This window comes from Sebastes umbrosus, chromosome 17 (assembly GCF_015220745.1).
Source record: "Sebastes umbrosus isolate fSebUmb1 chromosome 17, fSebUmb1.pri, whole genome shotgun sequence".
NCBI classification, from domain to species: domain Eukaryota; kingdom Metazoa; phylum Chordata; class Actinopteri; order Perciformes; family Sebastidae; genus Sebastes; species Sebastes umbrosus.
The window spans coordinates 16593588-16616599 of NC_051285.1; the positions used below are offsets into that span (position 1 = coordinate 16593588).

General features: G+C 39.9%; 2 protein-coding genes across 2 annotated transcripts; one reads left to right on the plus strand and one right to left on the minus strand.

Moving 5' to 3' along the window:
- The first annotated feature begins 614 nt into the window (after nucleotides 1–614).
- Nucleotides 615–10604, plus strand: cdc23 (CDC23 (cell division cycle 23, yeast, homolog)). Its single transcript, XM_037748695.1, is given in 17 exon segments — nucleotides 615–727; nucleotides 1086–1158; nucleotides 3528–3569; nucleotides 3571–3666; nucleotides 3791–3833; nucleotides 3931–4036; nucleotides 4141–4273; nucleotides 4519–4696; nucleotides 5042–5139; nucleotides 5399–5480; nucleotides 7151–7304; nucleotides 7505–7624; nucleotides 8146–8221; nucleotides 8338–8399; nucleotides 8590–8668; nucleotides 9446–9565; nucleotides 10081–10604. Coding segments are annotated over 17 exon segments (1728 nt in total). The 3' UTR covers nucleotides 10234–10604.
- kif20a (kinesin family member 20A) lies at nucleotides 10523–22211 on the minus strand. Its single transcript, XM_037749175.1, has 20 exons — nucleotides 22134–22211; nucleotides 21398–21506; nucleotides 19193–19375; nucleotides 18822–18946; nucleotides 18441–18560; nucleotides 18092–18230; nucleotides 17711–17930; nucleotides 16983–17083; nucleotides 16375–16587; nucleotides 15951–16062; nucleotides 15774–15848; nucleotides 15522–15665; nucleotides 15032–15200; nucleotides 14760–14909; nucleotides 14371–14510; nucleotides 12583–12685; nucleotides 12171–12366; nucleotides 11994–12085; nucleotides 11755–11892; nucleotides 10523–11377 (listed from the first exon to the last, which is right to left on the minus strand). The coding sequence occupies exons 1-20, from the start codon at nucleotides 22209–22211 to the stop codon at nucleotides 11012–11014; spliced, it is 2973 nt and encodes a 990-aa protein (XP_037605103.1). The 3' UTR covers nucleotides 10523–11011.
- Nucleotides 22212–23012: the final 801 nt, after the last annotated feature.

Sequence of the window (23012 nt, forward strand, 5' to 3'; positions counted from 1 at the left end):
ACATAGGATTATGGCAATAAAAGCCAAAAAATAAGAAACAATATATAAGAACAACATATCTTAAAGTTCCTCTAAATAACAGTAATTTAAAATGGGAATGGTCTGTGTTCAGCAGTTTAACAGCAGAAGGAATAAAGGACTCCTTCTCCTTAAGGGCACATTATAACGTAGGCCTGAAGGCATCAGAGAGAATTCAGCAGAAAGAATGTGATCTGGTTGGCTGATTTTTTTTTTTTTTGCTTTCTCAGCCACCTGTTTCTCCCAAATTGTGCCCAAGTCCTTCTGCTGAACTCCAATAATCTTGGAGCACACTTTGACTATACTATTTAGACTGGTCTTGTCCTTCACAGACAGCCACAAACGAAAAGGTTAAAAGGCTTTCAAGGCTGTCCAGGCAAGCAGACAAATATCTGTGATTTTTTTTAAAGAAAAAGATAAATTAAAATATATTAAATGTAATATTGTAAATGCTGTGTATTTCTGACCAGACAAAAATATCGACAACAGTATTTCTTTTATTTTGGAAGCAAGGAGGAAGCAGAAGTGACGTCATTCCTGGTGGGCGGGACTAGCTCTTTGTAACTTCCACCAATCGCGTACTTGCTTGGTGAAATATGAAAATGGCGGCTCTCTGTAGTGAGTTTGGGGACCTGGTCCAAATCAAGAAACAGCTCATATCCGTGATATCGCTTTGTAAAGAAAGAGGACTGTTACACAGCGCCAAGTGGTGAGACTGACTGTCTCTAACATGTCCCGTTAACTGACTGTCTGTTGCCCTGTTACCTATAACGTTAGGAGTTAGCGTTACCGCTAGTTACCAGGCAGTTAGCTAGCTAACGTTAGCATCGCTGTTTACTAGTCTCATTATAATCATGTAGCTAAAGTTAGCTGAATATACAACACTGATTTTGTTAAGATATTAACGCTAACATGATGTGTAACGTTACTGGACATAGTGTGACTTAAGAAAAAGTGACGTTGTGGTGTTTTCTTTGCTACAAGAAGAAGTCTGGTGTGATAAACTGACTGCAGGCTGTTCTCTGGCAGTGATGTTAACGTCCATGCTTCCTGTGTTTACCTTTTAGGGCTTCTGAACTGGCATTTGCTTTGGATCGTCTTCCCAAGAATGAATTACCCCCATCACCTCCTTTCACTGAGGTTTGTACACTGCCAGGTCCTCGGCTGTTCTGTGTTTAGTTAGTACTCATATCATTTGAATTACCTACCATCCAGTTTACCTCAATTTCCCCTTTTTATTTTTATTCATTTGCACATATATAAAACTGCTCAAAATCCAGTCAATGAAAATAACAAATAAAGAAATGTGTCAGGAGAGGTCAAGAAGCCACAGGCTTATACAAAAGACCTCCCCCAACCCCAGAGGATAAAAAAAACTATAACAAAAAAGGAAGAAAGATCTAAACTAACATAATTTAAAAAATACAACAAAAGTTAAACAACAACAAGAAGTACACAAAATGTGCAGAAAGACCTAACCAAACAGTGGAAAACAATCCAATAAAAACAATGTAATACTTACAAAAAACAGTACAGAAAAAAAAGAAAATGTATCTAAACATATCAAAAGATAATTAGACATGAATTAAATGTGATGAATTAAATGTGACATGTAACTTGAAGTAACATAGGGTTATAAATCATATATCCTGCCGTCTGTCAGTATCACATATATATATAGTATATTCTTTTTCTGTGTGTCCTGTGTGATATTGACAAAGTGAAATATTCAAACCTAAGAATCCAATGTTTTATGACTGCGTTACCATTCCATCAAATGAAATATACTAGATGTTTTGTACATCATATAATACACATTTACTCAAAATTCAGCCCTAAAGCTGGGACACACCGACCCGCCTCACATCGCCTTAGCCATGGCCAAAAAAGTTGCACTCGAACACAGCGTAAAGACTTCAGCCGACGGCCAACTACCACGCACGTTCTGCGCCTGCGTGAGATGAAATAACTCTCCACACCAGCAGGTCGTGGTAACCAGAAGACTTTTCGTATATACAAGCCGTTGTTATGATACATACAGTACATGACATAAAGCGGCGTCTGCCGAACATTTGCACACCACTCTCACTCATTACTTAGCTTCATTCCAGATGGCCATGTCGTTGTGAAAACATCTGTGTATTGGAATGATCAGATGAGATGAAGATGAATAATGAGAAGAGCCTTCCGTGTTCTTCCTCTTGACTTTACTCGTTGGCTTGCTTTCCTCACTTCCGTTTCTCTTCTCGTGCTCTGACTCGTTTAAACTGAACAGCAACAAGCTGAACAGCAACATGCTGAATTGGACGAAAAACCTCCAACACGGGCAGTCTAGAGCCGTCGGTGAAGGACACACCGAAAAAACTAGGCCGACGGATGCTCACTGACGGCCCCAAACTGTCTGGTGGCCGACCGTCGGCTTGGTGTGTAAGGGCCTTAACCCCCACCAATGGGCCTCCAACCCCATTGGTTCCTTTAAGTATTTAAAAATAGGAAACAAATATGTAGTTTCATTTCTCAAAGGTCGTGTCTAGAAGGAAACCCACGAGTTGGGGAAACTCTCACGAGATGGTTAAGGTTATAGGCATTGATCTCTAATAGTTAAGGTTAGGCATTGATCTCTAATAGTTAAGGTTATAGGCATTGATCTCTAATAGTTAAGGTTAGGCATTGATCTCTAATAGTTAAGGTCAGGATAGGTCATCGGATAGCGAGTCTTGCAAGATTTTTTGAAAGTTTTTGCAGATTTCAGACCAGATTTCGCAATTTGTGGGTTACCTTCTAGACACGACCTTTCTCAAAGGGCTGGCCTAATTAATTCCATAAAAACAGCTGGTATCTGTAGTTTTTAGCTGAGGTTACTCAGCTTAAACAGGAATAAATAGTGAATTTGTTGGGGACTATCTTTCAGCCACAAGGACAATGTATGTGGGATCTCAGAAATAAACTACAGTGCCCATGTTCATCGTAATAAAGGAACATGTCACCCAGTGGAATGGTGTGATCTAATCATTTATGTTATGTTTTTTTTTTGTAGTTTTTGGACTACAATGATGGTCTGTGGCACAGAGGAATAAACAACCTACACGGGTGATACTTGTTAGTAGGATCCATTCATTGTTAGTGTTGGTCTTTTCATGGGATTTGTTGGCAACAAGAAAATAAAGATGCAAAGACGTTAAAGCATTAAACAGTTAGTCAACTGTCTTACGCAAGGAAGAAATAAACTATCAGGTGCAAAGCTGCAGCCATTTAATGTTAATCAATTGTGTCCTTCTTGCTGGGAGGGAAATGTTATACTGCCCCCTGGTGACAGTTTTTGATGTAGACACAAAAATGGCTCATAATCATGTGTTCAGAAGTCACCCATACAGTTACTACACTACACATGGATGGGACAGCCCATTTGTTTGTCAATGAGATTAATCTTTTTTTTTTCCAGTAATGAAATTGACTTCATAAACATGATTAGGATGACTTTTCTTGTTCATTGTCTTTCCCAAATACAGGAGGATGCACAAGACCTGGATGCACTTACCCTGGCCAAATCCTTACTTTGACCTGAAAGAGTATGACCGTTCTGCTTACTTTCTGAAAGGCTGCTGCAGTCAGAAGGCTTATTTCCTCTATATGTATTCTCGCTATCTGGTAAGATTTTGTAGATATCAAGCCAACATCCTTTGAGCCTCGATTTCATTTCATGACACGACTGCTTTCACTTTGATTGTAATGCTTGTGAACTATTTTGAAAGTTTCCTTCTTTTGTCTTCAGTCAGGCGAGAAAAAGAAAGACGATGAGACTGTGGACAGCCTGGGTGAGGACTTGTCTGTTTCGACGTTTTAAGAGAACAGAAATTACTTTAGTTATCCTTTTAACATTTGACAATTTTGTGTTTTTCTGTGTGGTACTAGGCCCTCTGGAGAAGGGTCAGGTGCGCAATGAAGCCTTGCGAGAACTGAGGGTTGAGCTCAGTAAGAAGCACATTACAGGAGAGTTGGACGGGTTCACCCTGTATCTGTAAGAACTTTTCCTCCAAAGTGTTTCCTCAGATTAGACAGAGGAAGACAGTGGACTGCTCATAAACTGTATACATGTGTGTGTTTGTGGATGTGGGAACACAGGTATGGGGTGGTGCTACGAAAGCTGGATCTACTGAAGGAGGCGGTGGAGGTGTTCGTTGAGGCAATTCACGCACTTCCTCTACACTGGGGAGCCTGGCTGGAACTTAGTAACCTTGTCACCAACATTGAAATGGTAGGTAACCACCTTTGTGTTTACACATTAACTTCATGTGTTCAGGTCCACAGTAACCTGGTCACCTAATCAATCCTCACAACACAGCCTCATGACTTTTAAACTTAACTTTATGTCTCAGAAACAAAACAAAAACTTTCTCATATTCAGTCAATGCAAATAAACGTATAAAAAGATCAATCTCAGGCAATTATATGGACTGAAATGATTCCATCTACTTTTCTTCTTTTGGTCTTTCTCCCCAGCTGAAGTCACTGTCTCTGCCAGACTGCTGGATTAAAGACTTCTTCATGGCCCACATGTACACAGAGCTGCAGATGATCAAAGAAGCCTTGCAGAAATACCAGAACCTCATCGAGGCCGGCTTTTCTAAGAGCACTTACATCATCTCACAGATTGCTGTCGCCTACCACAACATCAGAGGTATATTTTCTACCTTTTCAATAAGAATTTTGCCTGTCAGAAGAATGTGATGGGGCAGGTTTAAAATCGCGCTGCATTTGCTGTGCCATTGTTTTCCTATGGGGAGAGTGGTTTGGAAGTGCTGCGCTCAAAGATCAAATTATTTCAACTTTGACCTTGGTTGCAGATGGCCTTTCAAAGCGCAACCAATTAAATAACAGCTGCAACTGTTGTTGTTGCCTAGAAACAATGAATATTGTTCCTTTCACACTTTTTATGACATATTATACCTGCGCTGCGCTTTGTCCTCTGCCTTTGCCTCATGTGATCGCAGCTTTACAGCTCTCTTGTTTCTATTTATATCAGATATTGACCAAGCTTTGGCTCTCTTCAACGAGTTGAGGGAGCAGGATCCGTATCGTATCGACAACATGGACACATTCTCCAACTTGCTCTATGTCAAAGTGAGTTCACCATTTGTAATGTGATGCCATATTGATTAGCATAGCAGAACTGTGTTTTCACAGGGGGGTAAGAGATCTAAATAATATCAGCCAGTAGGGATGAAGGGCCTTGCACAAGAACACTTCAGTCACTTAAGACACTTAAGGGTTCACTATATTCTTTTGATGTTTTTATTTGACCACAAGTTTTCAGTGTAGTTAATAAATCCAAAGATGTTTTTTTGTTTTCTGTTGCTGATGGTAATGAATGCTTCCACAGAGCATGAAGCCAGAGTTGAGCTACTTGGCCCACAACCTGGTGGAGATCGACAAGTACAGAGTGGAGACGTGCTGTGTTATCGGTAAGTGTTGAGCCAATCTGATCTTGAACAACCGATCTTTCCCCGTAAGCATTCGTTTTTCATTCAGCGGAATTTCCCTTTGTGATATCAATGTGCATGCAGCGCAAGTATCAAGCTGGAAAGCAGGCTGTCTGCAAGGCAAAGTATCAAGGGAATAAAGTAAAAGACAAAACAAAAATTATCATTGGTCTCAGTTTTAAAATGTTTTTCGATATGTTGTCATGTATGAAAAGACCCAAAATGAACACTGTAAGCGGACTACTTGATTACTATAAGCAAATTATTTCAACAGCGTTGGTATAGGAATGATTCTGTCCCAAACTTTTTGATCCATATAAGCGGTTGATCACTTTAACTGTAATCACTATAAGCGGTTTCCACTGTACATAAAATGTGGCGTAACTTGTCAAAATATAAAGTACAAAAATATTGGTTTCAGCTCCACAGTTGTATTAGCTTGCTTTTTTGTTCTTTATATCCTATAAAGATTTGTCAGCGGGTCAGACAACGATTTTAACCCTCTGAGACACATACACCCATTTTTGTTACATAGAGGGGTGTGCATCATCTGAAAGCTGGAAACTTGAAGATTAATTAGAGATGATGCTCAGCACTGTTTCAAGTTGTTGTCTTGTGTTGTGTTGTGTAGTCATAAATTGGAAATAAACATTAATTAAATAGAAATAAATTGTAAAAGTGTATAAGGGCTGAGATTATTATAATGGAAGTATATGATGGCCATTCCCATGTGCACTTATATTTCACAAGTTGTTACAGCAATTTTGGGGTTGATACCATTGTTGCACTTTTTTTACCACTTGAGAATTGATCAAAAATGATCAATAATCCCTCCAAAATACCACCTTAAGACACCAAGACCTTGAGGAACACCATAGAAAAAGCCATGCTGTGACTTGGCATCAAAAACTTTTGTCATTTGGAGATTTCTGCAAGAATTGCATTTTTTGGTGACTAGATGGCGAGCACTTCTGTTCTGGAAACTGCTCAGAAACCCCCTTATTGTCAATCTACCTAGGAAAGCCATCCATCCTCTGAATGCCCTAAGTCTGTAGTTTGTGGTTATAAAGTTTCATGAGGCTGTGATTATCCTAGAGGTCACCACAGGTCATTTTATACAGTGAGCTCAAGTTAAAAAAAATGGTCTCACTACAATGAAATGGCTACCATGGGGACTAACATCATCACACGTGAATACAATTAGGCTCATTGGATCCACAAGAGACTCAGCTTTCCAGTCATACCCCATTTATGTAATTCCAACACTGTCTAGGGACCCCAGTGTGCAGAAATATTCAAATACACCATTTTTAGAATAGGTTTGCATTCAAAATACTGCATGGTTTTTGCCCCTAACTGCATGTGATTATCATAAAGTCTGTAAAGGGGAGAATCGTGGGTACCTATAGAATCCATTTTCATTCACATATCTAGAGGTCAGAGGTCAAAATGGCAATGCCAGTTTTTCCTTGCCAAGCTAACATGGTTGATACCAATGGATCCCTTAGCTTTTCTAGTTTCATATGTCAGGACCTTCACTCTAGCTCTAAAACTTTCAGTTAAGTTGGTTCGGATCCCATGGGCCTCAGAGGGTTAAGGTATCATTTTGAATTACAGTAATTTGTGTAATAAGTTGTGTGTGTCATCCACAGGTAACTATTATAGCTTACGCTCTCAGCATGAGAAGGCAGCACTGTACTTCCAGCGGGCCCTCAAACTGAACCCACGATGCCTCGGTGCCTGGACCCTCATGGGTCACGAATACATGGAAATGAAGAATGCTTCGGCTGCCATCCAGGCCTACAGGTCAGACTGAAGACATCTTCTACATAGTAGAGCACAGATGGCCCTTATTTTGGTGGATATCTCAGTGTCTTGTTCAATGTGTAAATGATGGGATTTTTCACTTATTGCCAGACCTTTCACAGCAGTGTGAAGGATTCATACCAGCTGTATTGTTGTTGCGGGTTGTTTTCTTGTTTTTAACATATATTCTTTTTTATCAGGCACGCCATTGAAGTGAACAAGCGGGACTACCGTGCCTGGTATGGCCTGGGTCAGACATATGAGATCCTCAAGATGCCCTTTTACTGTTTGTACTATTATCGAAAGGCTCACCAGCTCAGGTACGGATTTTGACAACAAAAAGTGTTTTATGCAGGTTTTTTACAAGGGCTGACCCGAATGCTTCGAAGCGTCTACCGTTGCCATGGTATTCAACCTCACAATCACTAATTGAAAACTTTTTTTTTTAAATTTTTCTATTTTTATCTATATATGTAATAATGTGTAAATCCCAAAATAGCACACGAAATAAGAACAATTCCACAACATTATTTTTTATTCATATTCACCGTTAATTATTATTAGTTATTCTCAGATGGATATCACTGTTTGTTGTGTGTAGAGGTGCGTGTGTGTACAGTATTGCGGCTGCGGCAGCGGCAGCCAGACAGACAGAAGAACATGTCAGCCTGCTGCGCCGTGCTGCTCCACGAAGCTTCGAAGCCCAAATTTTTTTTTCGGGACAGCCCTAGTTTTGACTAAGAATGAAAATTATTTAGAAAAGAAAAACTGTTAAAATATGCATTGTTCATACACCAAATGCTCACTATTTGTTTTGACATACAATTATGTATATTTCTAGGCCCAATGACTCACGCATGTTGGTTGCACTGGGAGAAAGCTACGAAAAACTGTCGCAGCAAGTGGAAGCCAAGAAGGTACACGTGTTAAAACTGCCAGTGATACCTGGTTTGTGTAATAGATTCACTAAGCTTCCTGAAAAAGATCCCTGGCTTCTTCCCTGGCTTATTTTTTACATTCTATTTTTGTCTAGTGTTACTGGAGGGCATACTCTGTTGGAGATGTAGAGAAAATGGCTCTACTCAAGTTGGCAAAGTAAGTGTCTTTCACTGTATCCTGAGGAAATACAACTGAAAAAACAGCAATTTACATGACATTTTCTTTAACACTTAAGCACAAAAATGAAGATCCGATCTGCATCTTTTTCCCGTTGTCATATGTCAACATGTTAATTGTATCACCCAGAAATGGGGGTTAAATGTGAATCTGCTTATTCCTTTGGCAGGCTCCATGAACAGCTGAATGAGTCTGATGATGCTGCCCAGTGTTACATGCTTTACATCCAAGACATTTTTTCTTGTGGGGTAAGCACTTCAAAGTATCTGAATAGATATGCAGATTTTTGACACTCCTGTCCCCAAACTCATGTATAGTTTTGATGTTGGGCTGTACTAGTGGTTTGGGTTTGTCCCCTAAAGTTAAATGACATTTTTCGACATACTGTAATATGACTTTTCTGAAACTTTTTTTGACATATACTATGACATTTTTGATATTTTTCGACATGCTGTAGTATGACTTTTTTCACGACTTTCAACTTACCATACTATGAATTTTCATGACATTTCATTTTTCAACATACTGTACTATAACTTTTTTTTTTTTTTTTACTGTTATCGACATACTATACCAGGACTTTTTTCAACATGCTATACAATGACTTTTTTGATATACTATACAGTACTATGACTTTTTTTTTTTACTTTTTCCCCCACATACTATACTGTCTTTCTTGACATGCTATACTATGACTTTTTTTTCTACATACTATACTATGACTTAAAAAATGTTTCGACGTACTATACTATAACTTTTTTGAATTTTTTATGAAATACTATGCTATGACTTTTAAATATTTTTCAACATAATTATACTATGACTTTTTTTTTTTTTTTTTTAGATGAACTGGAAAGACCCAACCTCACTTAAGTCTTTCCAGAATTGGACAGTTATAGCAGCAGATCAATGCCTTTGGCTTTGAATTGAGATGTTAATTATTAAAAAAAAGGATATAATGTCCACATGCCTGTATTGTATTTGTCTGGAAGAAATCCATTTCTAATAAAATCTTGTCATCACAGGAACAGCTGGAGCATGCTGAGGTGAGCACAGCCTTGCGGTACCTGGGTCAGTACTATTTCAAGAACAAGCTCTACGATGAGGCATCCCTCTGCGCTCAGCGCTGTTGTGACTACAATGACGTAAGTGTGCCTGCATAATTTGACCACTGTGTTCTAGTTGCTGTAGTAGAATGTAAGTAGTAACATTGGAACATAGGGGCTGATCACACCGAGGTGCGTCACTAGAAAAAAACATTGTTTTCCTATGGTACAGTGTGCCTGCCATGCACCCCTCTTTTGCGCCATGTGTCGCGGTTTTTAGACAAGCATAAAAATTAGAAATATTATCAACTTACCCACGACCACAGCTCCAGTTACAATGCGTATGTGTCATACCCCATAGCCCAGCCACTTTCAATAAGCCTTGGATGTCGGTAGATGTGTAGTGCTAGCTAGCAGACAGAGCTACGGAGAAGCCATATTGTGATAGATTCATGTGGGCTACTGTAAGAGAGAGAGAGACCAAATCTTCCCGTTGTGGTTGCAAGAACACAGCCGCTGTTTTGCTCTACGCGCTTTGGAAGCAGAGATGCCTGTAGTGGCGCGTCTTGGTGTGATCAGCCCCTAACTAATGTCAATTGTCACTCTGCTTGCAGGCTCGCGAAGAGGGAAAGGCTCTGTTGAGGCAGATTTCACAGGTCAGAGATCAGATTGAGACGCCATCAGCAGATCTGTTTGCGCCGCTCTCAAACAACAACACTCCCGTCAGGAGGGTGTCTCCACTGAACCTCATCTCCTTTACACCCTGACCACCCTCCTATTCACTTGGAAAATGGACAATTTGTTTATCCAACTGCTTGGGGGGGGGGGGGGGGTTTGACTTTGCCAAAAGACAGTGTTGGAAGGACCTACTTGTTGATATCAAAATTTGCCATCTTTATCATTTTTGTCCAGGATAAGTCAAACTCTATGCTGCAAATGTAAAAACAAAGCTGTTGCAGTAAATGCTGGGGACAGTTAGCCTGATGTGTATATACCTCAGTGAACTGAAATGCATATGGTTTTGAATAGATTTTTTTAATATACATGTAGCTTTTGTATAATTCAAGGCTAGTTCAACAGTGTAAAAAAAAAAAGCACAAAGATCCTTTCAGAGCACAAACACTCAGTGCAAAGAGGAGACACCTTGAACTATTTACATATATACACACACACACACAACATGTAGAACAAAGACCCGTTTGGACTTGCAGTCATGCCTCATCAATGCTGTATATATGTAAATAGTTGAAATAAAGCATACCTGTTGGGACTCTGTTTCTCTTTGTAAAGGCTAGCAACACACACATGCACTATTCTTACCATACAGCCCATAACTTATCAGCCACTGAACAGCTTTACTCCTCAAGATCATCTCAATTCCCTTAGTAGTGCACTGCAATCCTAGTTACAGCATAACTGTTTTACTGGTATGAACATAATGACTGTATTTGTCAAAAAGTGAATATATACAAAGCAATATAAAAATACTATAAAGTTACCAGCAAATATAACCTTTTGCATAATATCAAAGATGCTCCAAAGAGCTCAGTACTTTCCCCTGAGACTACGAGTGGTGAGGAGGGGGCTGCGAGGTGGAGACTGCTGGCGAGACCGCAAGATCTGTGAGTAAGGGGTAAGGTTTGCTTCTTCAACAGCACGAGTGTTGTATTTACGTGTTGGGGTACGTGTCGGGAAGAGAGACTGGAAAAAGGGGCGTTTCTGCGGAGGCCGGTTCTCAGTGTCACTTGGTGCAGCAGCAGCCCCACAGCCCCTCTTCTTGCAGGAACCTGGTGTGGTGGTGGTGGGCAGCTGGGGTCGGAGAGCCTGTGTCTGGGCCAGGGTTTCTGCTTGCCGCCTTAAATCAGCCTTTACAACCATCAGACCATTCTGGAGGTCCAATAGGATCTGGTCCTAAGAAGAAGTCAGTCAACAGGGTTAGACAAGACCACCAAGGGGGAAGTTAAGGAGAAGAGTAAGGTGGGAGGTTGGAACAGAAATGTGAGCCAAAATGAAACTCTTGATCATGCTTTTGCACAGTAATTCGCCTGGTGCAGAGGTTAGAAACCTAGATTTTGTTTAAAAGATAGCTGTGCATCAAGATATCAAGATTGTTAGTGAAGAGAGTAGAGGGAGAGAAAAACATATTTTAAATTTTGAATTGCACTTTAAACAGATCTTGCTTTTTTTTTCTTTTCAGAACACAGAAGGCTGAGCAACCTATTCAACAATTTACAGAAAAACTCAGTTTATAAAATAATTCATTGTTCTATACATATCTGTTGTTGTACCTGTTTGGCCAGTGTCTCATCTGCAGCTGTTAGTGCTTGCCGCAGCCTTTCCCCTCCTGTGTTGCGACAGCAGGCTCGTTCACCAGACTGCAGGTCCGCCCCGAGCCTCTGCAAATCCAGGCGCAGCTGACGCAGATTCTGTTAGAAAAAAAAGTCAGAATTTTAATATTTCTGACTGTAAAGAGACTCGCATGCAGAAAAAAAAGCGATGCATTTCATATGGTACAGCAGTAACTGACCCGTTGACCGTCCTCCAGCTTGCGGTCAGCAGCACCAGGGAGGGTGCCTGTTGAACCTGGGACTTCTAGCTGTCTCTTCAGCTTTGTCAGCTCTGCATAGGCAAGCAAAACAAGACAGTCAAATACAATTAACAATATCCAAACATCAACACATTATCAGGGCAGTGTTTTAGTCACCTTGTGTCTTGGTGAGTAGCTCAGCACGACACTGGTCAAGCTCGACATGAAGTCTGCCAAATTCTGTTTGAGTAGTGAGACGCTGAGAACGTCGAGGCCCTTCAAAGTCTCCCTGTGGCACTGACACGCGTACCGGCTCAGCTACCTTGTTTTTTTCAAGGGCAGCGGACAAAGCTTCAATCTCCTGATCACGCTCCTAAAAGAAAAGACAATTAGTGAAAAATATCTTAGCATGGATACAGCAACAGCATTACAAATATAACTACACTGTGGATAAGCATTGCATTTGAGGAAAGATCTCATTTAACTGAAGTGCAGATTTTTACAGATTATGTGTGCATTGAAAACATGCCATGAGGGCAGAAACCATCTGAAAGTAATGCAAACTTAGGACTGATGATTGAGCGCTCACCGTCAGCATCTGGCTGTAGAATATCTTCAAATGTTTTTGCACGCTGGATATCTTGTCTTCGTACCTCTCTTCGATTAGAGCCCTCTCTGCCTCCAAGGTCTCACTGTAGGGCAAGAAGACAAAAGGTCAAAATATAGCATGTCAAAAGAAGTCATTGTATAGTATAGCGAAAAAATAAAAAGTCATAGTATAGTATGTCAAAAAAACAAGTCATACTACAGTATTTTCTAACAAATAAAAGTCAAGGTACAGTGTGTTGAAAAAATTAAAGTCATAGTATGTCAAAAAAAAGTCATAGTATAGTATGTTGAAAAAATTAAAAAGTCATAGTATATAGGAAAAAAAAGTCATAGTATAGTACATGGAAAAAATTAAGTCATGGTATGTCGAAAAATGAAAAAGTCATAATATGGTATGTTGAATAAAAGTTAGTATAGTATGTTGAAAAAAGTCACAGTACAGTACGTTGAAAAAATTAAAAATGTCATAGTATAGTATGTCTAAAAAATTAAAAAATTATAGTATAGTACGTCGAAAAAAGTCACAGTATAGTATGTCGAAAAAATAAAGTCATAGTATAGCACATGGACATTTTTTTAAAAAGTCTTCGCATAATATGATGAAATAAAGTCATAGTATAGTATGTTGAAATAATTTAAAAAGTCATGGTACAGTATGTCGAAAAAATGAAAACGTCAGTATGTCAAGAAAATAAAAGTCATAGTATGTTGAAAAAATCATAGTATAGTATGCTGAAAAAATAAAACAGTCATAGTATAGTATGTCGAAAAATTAATAAGTCATAATATAGTATGTCGAAAAAATCATAAGTCATAGTATAGTATTTCGAGAAAACCAAAAAGTAATTTAAAAAGTCAGTATAGTATATCGAAAAAAAGTTAAAGTATAGTATGTCAAAAACATTTAAAAGTCATAGTATAGCATGCCAAAAAAAAGTCATAATACAGTATGTTGAAGAAAAAAATAAATTAAAAAAATCACAACGGCATGTCGAAAAGTCATAATATAACATGTCAAAAAAGAGTAAGTTGACTTTTTCGAGTTGAAAAGTTCCACAATCAAGTACAGGCATAGCCCGCTCGTGAGCTGGCCAGAGCTACAAAGCATCAGGCAGCGGCGAGGAAAAGAGCAGCCTCAGACGGGGCAGAGAGATACTTTACTAATGTTACTGTTACTAACTAATGTTATAACAAGACCTGTTTTAACATTACTCTAATATTTGTAGGGATATCATTCACCGTTTTATTGCGGGAACTGAAAAAGCAGTTGGAGAAAATTTTGTCAAGCAATGTTATATATTTACAGACTCCCCTCGATGATCCTGTTTGTCATACTTGCAATAGTGGTACCTTTTATGTTCAGTTCTTTAAGAGCTGGTTTAAAGGCTAAAGCCTGGTCTAGCATACTGCATAATAAATCAATTAAACAGTTTCATACTGCATACTTCTGAGGAACGCAGCATGCATTATGCACTGTATACTGCAGTAATAGTATGTAGTAGGCGGTTACAAATACAGCCAATGTCTAAAAATGTACAAAACTCATAATATAGTATGTCGAAAAAAAAAGAAGTCATAGTATAGTATGTCGAAAAATGTCTTTAAAAAAAATCATAGTAAAGCATGTCGAAAAATGTCATGAACAAAGTCATAGTATAGCATGTCATAAAAATGATAAAAAATAGTATTTTTTCACGTCCTAAATGCAGCCTGGTTAGTATTAAATAGGCATCTTAAAATGGTTGCTCTAAACAAAGGAGACACACACCTGAATCCATCTTGCATTCCAGAAATGACCTCCATCATCTCAGAGACCACCTGCTCTCTCACATTTGCCTCAAGAACCTCTTTCTCTTCCCGCTGGCGTTGCACCTCTCTTTTCAGGACATCAATAGCCTGCAGCAAAGCCTGAATAAAGCAGTCAGCTGTTAGGAACACTGGAAAAGTGGCAGTTTATTAGACATTTAAAAGGCTGGTAGGAAATGGCTTTAGTTGAACTTAAAAAGGCATCATCTAGGCAAAAAACTCCCATTGAAAGACGTAATGGCAACATTTTAGGATTGCTTTAGAGACGAGCTTGTTTTGCAAAAAAGAAAATTGGCTATGGAAGTGTGGAATACATATTTAGCTCTCACATATGATGGAAGAGGCGGTTACCTCAGTATTTAACATGGTGATATCTCCGTCTTCAACATCACTCTCATCCTCATCCTCTTCCATCACCGTGCTGTCGTTTCCGCGTGTTGGCTCACGCAGTAGGGACAGGATGTAGGCCACTCTGGTCTTTGTTGACGGGCCATGGACCAGCTGAAATTATAGGAGTAATGTTTTAGTGTCTTTTTTTCTTTGGTCTTATCCCTACATGCCAGACTCAATCTGTCTCTAAAAATCACAGAACTTGGATGTACAGTACAAGACTTTTTTTTTACTTGAGTAGCAATAGCTGAGAATTTGAGGGCTTGGAGTGTCTCGTCATATATGGGGGCACACGGGTTGATGTTGACCACCATGCTGGAGGTTCCTCGGCCACAGAAGAAACCCTGCAGGACCCGGGTAAGTTTACTGTCCCTGAAGGGCACCACTTGAGGGGCTCGCGATCTGTGGAGAAGTGTTGGAAGGTTTTTAAATTGTAGCTCTTTCTCAAACAGCTCATTGACAAAATAAACATTTTATACGTGGTGCACTTGGTAACAATGCCTCATATGATATGGAACAATATTTTTAGCATCGCAGAATTTAACATGAAAGAAGCGGAGCATGAAAGTTAATCTTTGACCTTGGGAGCAGAAAAAAATCTAAACTCAAAGGTTCACTTACCAGAGGAGTTACGTGGGTTTTTCTTATTTTTTACACCACCACATCGAAAAGAGTGATCACCAGTGGTGTACCCTCATCACCAAGTTACGGTTAAACACTTACTTGTTGTTCTGGTTGTGCCTCAGAGCAGCAATACAGCGTCCAAGTGTTAAAAGGGAGGTGTTGATGTTGTTGGCCTCCTTCATCCTCTCACCGTTACGCTGCTCTTTACAACGTTCAGACCCAGCCAGATCACACACAGTCAGTCTAAAAAGGAGAAGGTGCAAGACACAGCACGGTTTGTAAACTCAAACTATACCAAAATTAAAACCAACCAAAGCTGAAATTTAGAGTGGGTAAATAAAGGTTAACTACTCGCTGATGTGCATGGCCTGGGCTGAATCTGCCTCTGGGCGGACGTGCAGGACACGGATGGAGAAAATGCTGTGGCTGAGTTGGTGATAAATTTATTAGCAGAGATGAAATCAGTGTGCGTCCAAACACATATGTCAAAATAAATCAGAATATAGCAACAGTTGAATGTGCTCCTACCTGCGGCTAGAGTTTTGGTTTAGGTGAGTGCTGGCGAAGCTCTGGTTACGACGTCCAGCCCTCAGAATCCTCCAAGCTTCCTCGGCACTGCGGACCTGGATCCAGGCGAGGTCTGATATAACGAGAGGAAGAAGCAAAAAATATATATAATACTGCAACACGAGAAGCAGCAGCAAAACATGTTTTATGTGCTATTGTACAGATTTATTTAGAAATATACATGACAATATTAAAAGAATACTAAATAAAGCAAACAGCAGAGTATTTCATTGCAGTGTTTTTTTATATGGTGGTGTTGCACTTACACCCAAAGAAGCAACGTACAGTTTTTAAGCATCATTTCCTGCTTAATGAAGTGTAACATACATCATATTAATTAAACAGGTTTCATGTTCTATAAACATCAATTCTGTGAATAAGTTACCTTTCACATAAGGGTTGCCCTGCTTGTCGTCACTCAGCCGCAGTGTGACCCTTTTTCTGGGCAGCAGGGAGGGCGAAGCATCCAGTAGGTCATAAAGGAACTCGTTGTAGATTTCGTAGAAGGACACCCAGATAGAAAACTGCACCCCTTCCTCCAGATCATCTCCTCCACTGTTTGAAAGGCTGTCCGGCTCCAGACAAACACTGTCAGTGTCTGCAGAGATAGTTTCAAAAGAACAGGCTTTTACACTGGCAGTAATGATTTCAATGTGATGGAGGCAGGGTTCAGCGTATTGAGTATGAAAGGGACTGGATGTATACTACAAATGGAATTTAATTTGGTATATTTACACGAGTAAAACCATGTTGACATATTTGCACGGTCTAGTACCAGATCATTGCCTTCATCTGTAATTTGTCAACGATACCATATCCAGACTCTTATAGATACAATATGTGATGTGTATGTTATTAAACATACCAGCAGTCCCAATAAATGTACTTGCATTTGCTCAGGAGCATATTTAAAAAAAAAAAAAAAAGGTGTGCAACAGACTCTGAAAATGTCCCAAATGTGTCTCATTTGGAATACACTGCTGTCCTCCTCACCTTCAAGCAGGGTGGCCATGTGACTTGTAGAGGAGAGTCCTCCAACACCGCTGTCCCAGGTTGTAGTGGTACCACCTCGACGAGAGGTCCAGGTTCTCATCCTGTAACAAACAAAAAAAAGAGAACGTCAGCTCATATCTGTGGGCAAGAAGACATTCTAATCCTTCAAGTAATGCGATTACTCAGATCAGCCAAAATAATATTAAAGCACCTAAATATAACAACTTTATACTCAAAAGACTTTATATTAAAAGGGTCCAATTTTCTTCAACTGCTAGCTGTGCAGCAGGTGCTGGACATTTTTATTTGAGAGTTCAAAACTTGGTGGGACTAAGACTGCATAATGGACACAAACAAAAAGATAATTTGCCATCTCAGCTCATATGTCTCCAAACACCAACTTAGAGAGACCCATAACAATCCTTTACTTTACTCAGACATAAACTCTTTCTACACTACTTCCTTGGTTGTTAGTGTTATTTGTTTTCTATAGAGAGGTAAGTGGAGATATAGATGTCATTTTATATCTGGAGCACTTACTGTGAGTCGTGTCATTGATTCTAGCTGGATATTTTTCAGGCTTAAAACAAGTTGGTTGACATTGAACTAGATGGATTTCTTGGTCTATGCCCGAGTTCAGGATGAGTGAGATATTAAAAATGACAGAAAAACAATATATTTTTGACATATACTTGGCAGCAATAGATACTGGGACACAAGGAAATTACATTTTTAATTTCACACAGCCTTTAAAATGTGTTCTTCTGTTTACCTCTTTGAGCAGAGAGTTTCTGCGGATTTCCTCCACCCTGACCTCTCCGGAGTCAAGGTGCCTCACATCCTGATACATGACAGGCTTTAGGTCCATGGCACCATAGAGACGGCCCTGCAGTTTCCTGAACAGAGACGCTAAAGCCCGGGGCAGGAGGCCTGCCTCTCGCCCACTGCCTGCGGGTCAAAGTTTGAGACTTAAGATTTGCATTTTAACTGACCACAGAAGCGTTGAGAATGCTATATCAGCATCAACAACCATTCCACAGAGCTGCAAAAACTAACTTCACAACCAAACCTGGGCTTTGTACTGATGTGTTCAAGAAAGGAAATCTTACCCTGAATAGTGTAAGTCTTTCCAGAATTGGTGACACCATAAGTATAGAGGAGTCGGTTTTCTCCATGAAGCACATCTTTCACCATATTCTTCATCGTGCACTCATAAAACTGTTGCTGTGTGGTCTCTGGCCCAAAGATCTATGAAAGATGGGTGATGAGAAACATCAGCGTGGCCTTTTAAAAATAGAAATATTAAAGGATGTTTTACTTCAGCATCCTCCTTATTGATGTTTATTGCTGACATTGATGCTATGCACACTCATTAGCCTATATTAATCAGCAACACTTTCAGCCCTCATTATAAACAACCTGTTTATTTAACACTATGCACAAGTGTGACCCTCCTACCTTTGAGAAACTGAACTTGTGCATGCTCTGGGTGATGCCCCTCTCTGCGGTCCTCATGTTCTGAGATTCTTTTGGAGCTTTGAGCAGCAGAGTCTCTTCATCTTGGACAGCCACACAACCCTAAAAAAAGAGTGAACCTTGAGCACAGAGTACAGGTGTACTAAAAGCAACAAATGCGCATATCAACTGTAGCGCCGCCACCCCATATAAAAGGCAGATGAGGTGGTTTGGCACTGGAAAACTTTAAAAAGTGATGTTGAAGAACCAGGTTGATAAGCAAGAGTAGTGCAAAAAAAGTGACATTTATAAACAAAAAGTTCACGCAGCCTCACAGCAAGCTGGCAACCTTTTCACATCTACCCACAGAATCATGGTCCTCACCTGTTCTTCTCCCCTGCAATTCTCCGTCTCCGTAAGAGGCCGGATACGCAGAAAAACCTTCACCCTCTCTGTGTTCCCTTCATCGCGGCTTCCTTGTCTCACCGCTGCAGGTTTCACTGCTAGTTCTAGAGACACAAATTAAAACATCTTAATGTTTTGTTGCCGACATAGAAGAATTTAAAATCATGAAGGAGAAGACAACAAGTCAATGTAAAAAAAATGTAAGTTTCAAAACATTTAACAAAAGGCTTTGCAAATGTTTTTGTTACACTTTAGGGATTCACATGTTTTGTTGAGAAATGTTGACTGTAAACCTCATTTGTTTACAATGTAAACTTCACAGGGTACATTGTAACACAAAAATGGCATACTCCTGTCGACGCTCACCAGTTCTGTAATGGAAGGCCGGGTGTCCAGGCCGGGGGAAATGACAGAGATCTCAGGTAGACGTGGTCTGGACAGGCCTCCATGCTCTGCTGCCGTAGACTCAAACACAGCAATTTCCTCGTCCTCATCAAAGGGGCATCCATATGGGAGGACAGCGCCATGCTTACCTGTTTAACAAGAAGACAAATTGTAATAAATATGACGTAATTCAAAGTACGAAGTAATGGCAACCTGTTTCAAACCTGGCTATGAGCCAGGAAATGCATAGGGCTGAGCCGAATGCTTCGAGGCTTCGACCATTGCCACGGTAATCGACCTCCAAATCAGTATTCGAATGCTTTGTGTTTGGTTGTTTTGTTTTTAGTAAGTATGTAATAATAATATATGCTGGCGACCTGTCCAGGGTGTACCCTGCCTTCGCCCCAATGTCAGCTGGGATCGGCTACAGCCCCCACGATCCTGAATAGGATAAGCGGTTACAGGTAATGGTTGGATGTAATAATAATGTATTAAAACCCGAAATAGCCCATAAAAAAGGGACTACTCCCAAGAAATTATTCATATTCAACATTAATTATTTTTTAGTTATTCTCGACGGTCATGTTTGTTAGGTGTGGAGGTGCGTGTTGTGTACAGTAGTGAAGGCAGCGGCACTGTCCCAGGCACTGAAACGGGGGAGATGGAGACAGACAGAAGACCACGTCAGCTGCGATCATTGTGAAGCTTCAAATGCCTTCGACTATTTCTCACCAAAGCTTCGAAGCCAAAAAAAATGGTATTCAGGACAGCCCTACAATGTAAAGTAACTATTACATTACCCATTCAACATTTATTCCTTCGCACTATTTCTATTTGTTTAGACTCTTACAGAAACACTTGACTTGTACATAGACATTGTATGTTGTTGGTTATTGTTGCAGGAAGGAAGCAGAATACGGTGATTGACAATGAGGGGCTTATCTCAGTCATTTACATCAGTTCAGTCTGATGTAACTAATGTTGTTTAAATTTAAAGCCACCTTGTAATGTCCCTGCATATAGGCTCACTATATATCAGGATACAATATAAAGAAATTAATAAATAAACATTTTAGTGCACAAAAGGAATCTACAATTGGGCCATCACTAAAGAATATGCAGCAGCTCACTTTTATGAGAGGGATAGCTCAAATAAGGGCGTGTCATGATGAGACAAGGTGAGTAAACACAGACACCGGTTGAAGATTACTTTGCTCTTAATAGTCAAGACTAGTCTAAAGGAAAATGATTTCTCAGGCTATCACGCGTCCTGACAAGTTAAGTATGGTGCAGAAGAATGACATTATTGAAATCAATAAAAAATGATTTGCCAGCATTGGGCTTCTCTGTTGTTTAACAAAGTCCTGCAAACTCCAAACGAGAGCCTCAGCAGTGTCAGTGAACACAACACATGGAGATACATGTGCTGCATTCAGAGCACAAAAATGTTTATGGTCTACTAACAGTTATGTAAAAAAAAAAAAATAACTAGCATGGCTCCGGCTATGTACTGGTAGTCCCCCACAGAAACAGTTCCGTTTAGATGAATTGCATGAAATCTTTTTACAAATAGTTATGTAAGACATTGCAAGTTTTCGAGGTAATAATCCTAACTTGTAACCGGTATGCATATAACCAACGTTAACATAAGCTGGTTTAACTCTCCCCACAGTTAATGTACGTTAGTATGTTTCACAGTTTAGGTTACAACATTACAGATACAGTTCACTGTCGTTCATATCTGCGAATTAGAATTTCAAACAAAACACGACGTGGGTGCGTCAGTACGTAAAGTTAACGTAAGTTAACGTTTGAACGTGCACGAGAAGCTTATAACCTGTTTGAACATTTTGTAAATGTGGTCACTCCCACCAAACTAACACCAGAATGCTACTGTCGGCTAGCTGGATAAAAACCTTTCTATTAGCTATGTCAACATGTATTATCACAGTTGTATCGTGGGTAACAGGTTCATTGTTGTTGTTAGCATCGAAGAGTCCAAAGAGAAATTTAACTTAACGTTACCTCGAGTGTCGAAGGTGTGTTGAGCGCGTGGATTCCAGTAAGTTAGCTAACGTTAAATGTTTTTAAGTTACTGTGTAGGTCGCCAAAAACTTGACCAAAACCGTAGATACCGGGATAAATCTAAGGCTACCTGAAACTAGCACTGCCTTCTCCTCGAATCCGAAGCCCTCTGACGCGCCTCAGCTGAGCTAGTTTACCCGACTGCGTTTGGATTTTGAACAATGCGCTCCGCCCGCAGAGCGACTCACTGATTGGCTAAAACTAGTGTCGTCACTCTCTAAGCGCCCTACGGAACACAGCGTCGACCTCTCAAAGGCAAGGCAGCTTTATTTGTAGAGCACATTTCAGCAATAGGGCAATTCAAAGTACTTTACATAAACATTCAAGAAGATTGCGACAAAATGCAAAAGCACATCAAGACATAATTAAAACAGTTATAAAAACAGTAAGATTAGAAAATAAAAACAAGCTAAAAATAAAAGCTAGGATAGAAGCTAAAATAGAGTATAACACACAAGAGTAAAAGCTCTATTGCAGTATAAGATCATTATCTGGTTTAATAAAAGGCAGCAGCAAACAGGAAAGTTTTAAGCTTTGATTTAAAGGAACTCAGAGTTGGAGCAGTCCTGCAGTTTTCTGGGAACTTGTTCCAAATATTTGGTGCATAAAAACTGAACGCTGCTTCTGCATGTTTAGTTCTGACTCTGGGGTACACTAAGCAGACCTGATCCAGATGAACTGAGAGGTCTGGATGGTTCAGAACATAGCAGAAGATCAAGGCAGAAGTATTGCGGCAAGATGGTTCACTGCCTCGAGTTTAAGATGATACTTATTGAACACAATAACAACACGATACGATCTCCATCCATACTAATGCAATACCAGCGGTTTGACCAGCAACTGTAAACTATCAAATTCAATTAACCCATTGTAATCAAATGCTTGGAAACAGTGAACCATCAGTGCTTCAGAAAAACCTCAGTTTCCCACTTGCTAAAGCGCCTCACTGTAACTGTGCCTCCTTAAACAAAGACGCCTTTCATGAGTTCCTATCACTCATTGGAAATGAATGTGGCATTTTATCAAAACATGTGGTCATGGGTTGACAACGTTATCATAAAGGATTCAAATACACAAGTAGTGCTGAAAGCTGCAGTGGGTAGAAATGGAACAAATATGATTATAAAAAGTTATTTTTATAAAATGGTCACTATATCCTGACAGTAGTGCATGAGACAGGTAGCCTATACTGAAAAAAATCATGTGCCTCTGTGTTTTCCGGTGCTCCTAATGGCATCTGCAAGATTTCACAGACCGGAGGAAATCAACCAATCAGAGCCGAGCTGAAGTCTGCCGTCTCTGAGCAGCTGTCAATCACTCGTGAACTCCGATCAAACGGTTAAACTAGGCAGCGCTGATCAAATATGAGTCAATATTCTGTTACTGTAATGCCTATTTCTCGCCCCAAATGTTTTCGGAAAGATCTTGTAGTGTACTGCTTAGCTGTAAAATGAGAAAGTTTGGGACCCAGCCACCATGTTGCGATCAATTGAGGAAATACCAAGCACCGCCCACCAGCAGGAGCACAGCCAATAGGAACGCTCTCTCTCTGAAATTACCTGTGGTTGGCCAAAGTCTCCTGACATGGGCTAGATTTTTTTAAAGTGTGAAAACAGAGCCATGAGGAGGTGCAGAAGTCTAGTTATCTCTCAGAACACTAATTACAATATGCTGAAAGGTTATTATGGAATTTTTGCCCAA

Bases quoted from the DNA above. Each gene is read 5' to 3' on its own strand.
- kif20a (XM_037749175.1), bottom strand. From the start codon at position 22,211: ATGGTTCACTGTTTCCAAGCATTTGATTACAATGGGTTAATTGAATTT. The intron at 16,588-16,982 runs GTGAGGAGGACA...CTATCTCTGCAG, and splicing joins CATGGCCACCCTGCTTGAAG to ACACTGACAGTGTTTGTCTG. The intron at 16,063-16,374 runs GTAACTTATTCA...TCGTTATATCAG, and splicing joins GGGCAACCCTTATGTGAAAG to ACCTCGCCTGGATCCAGGTC.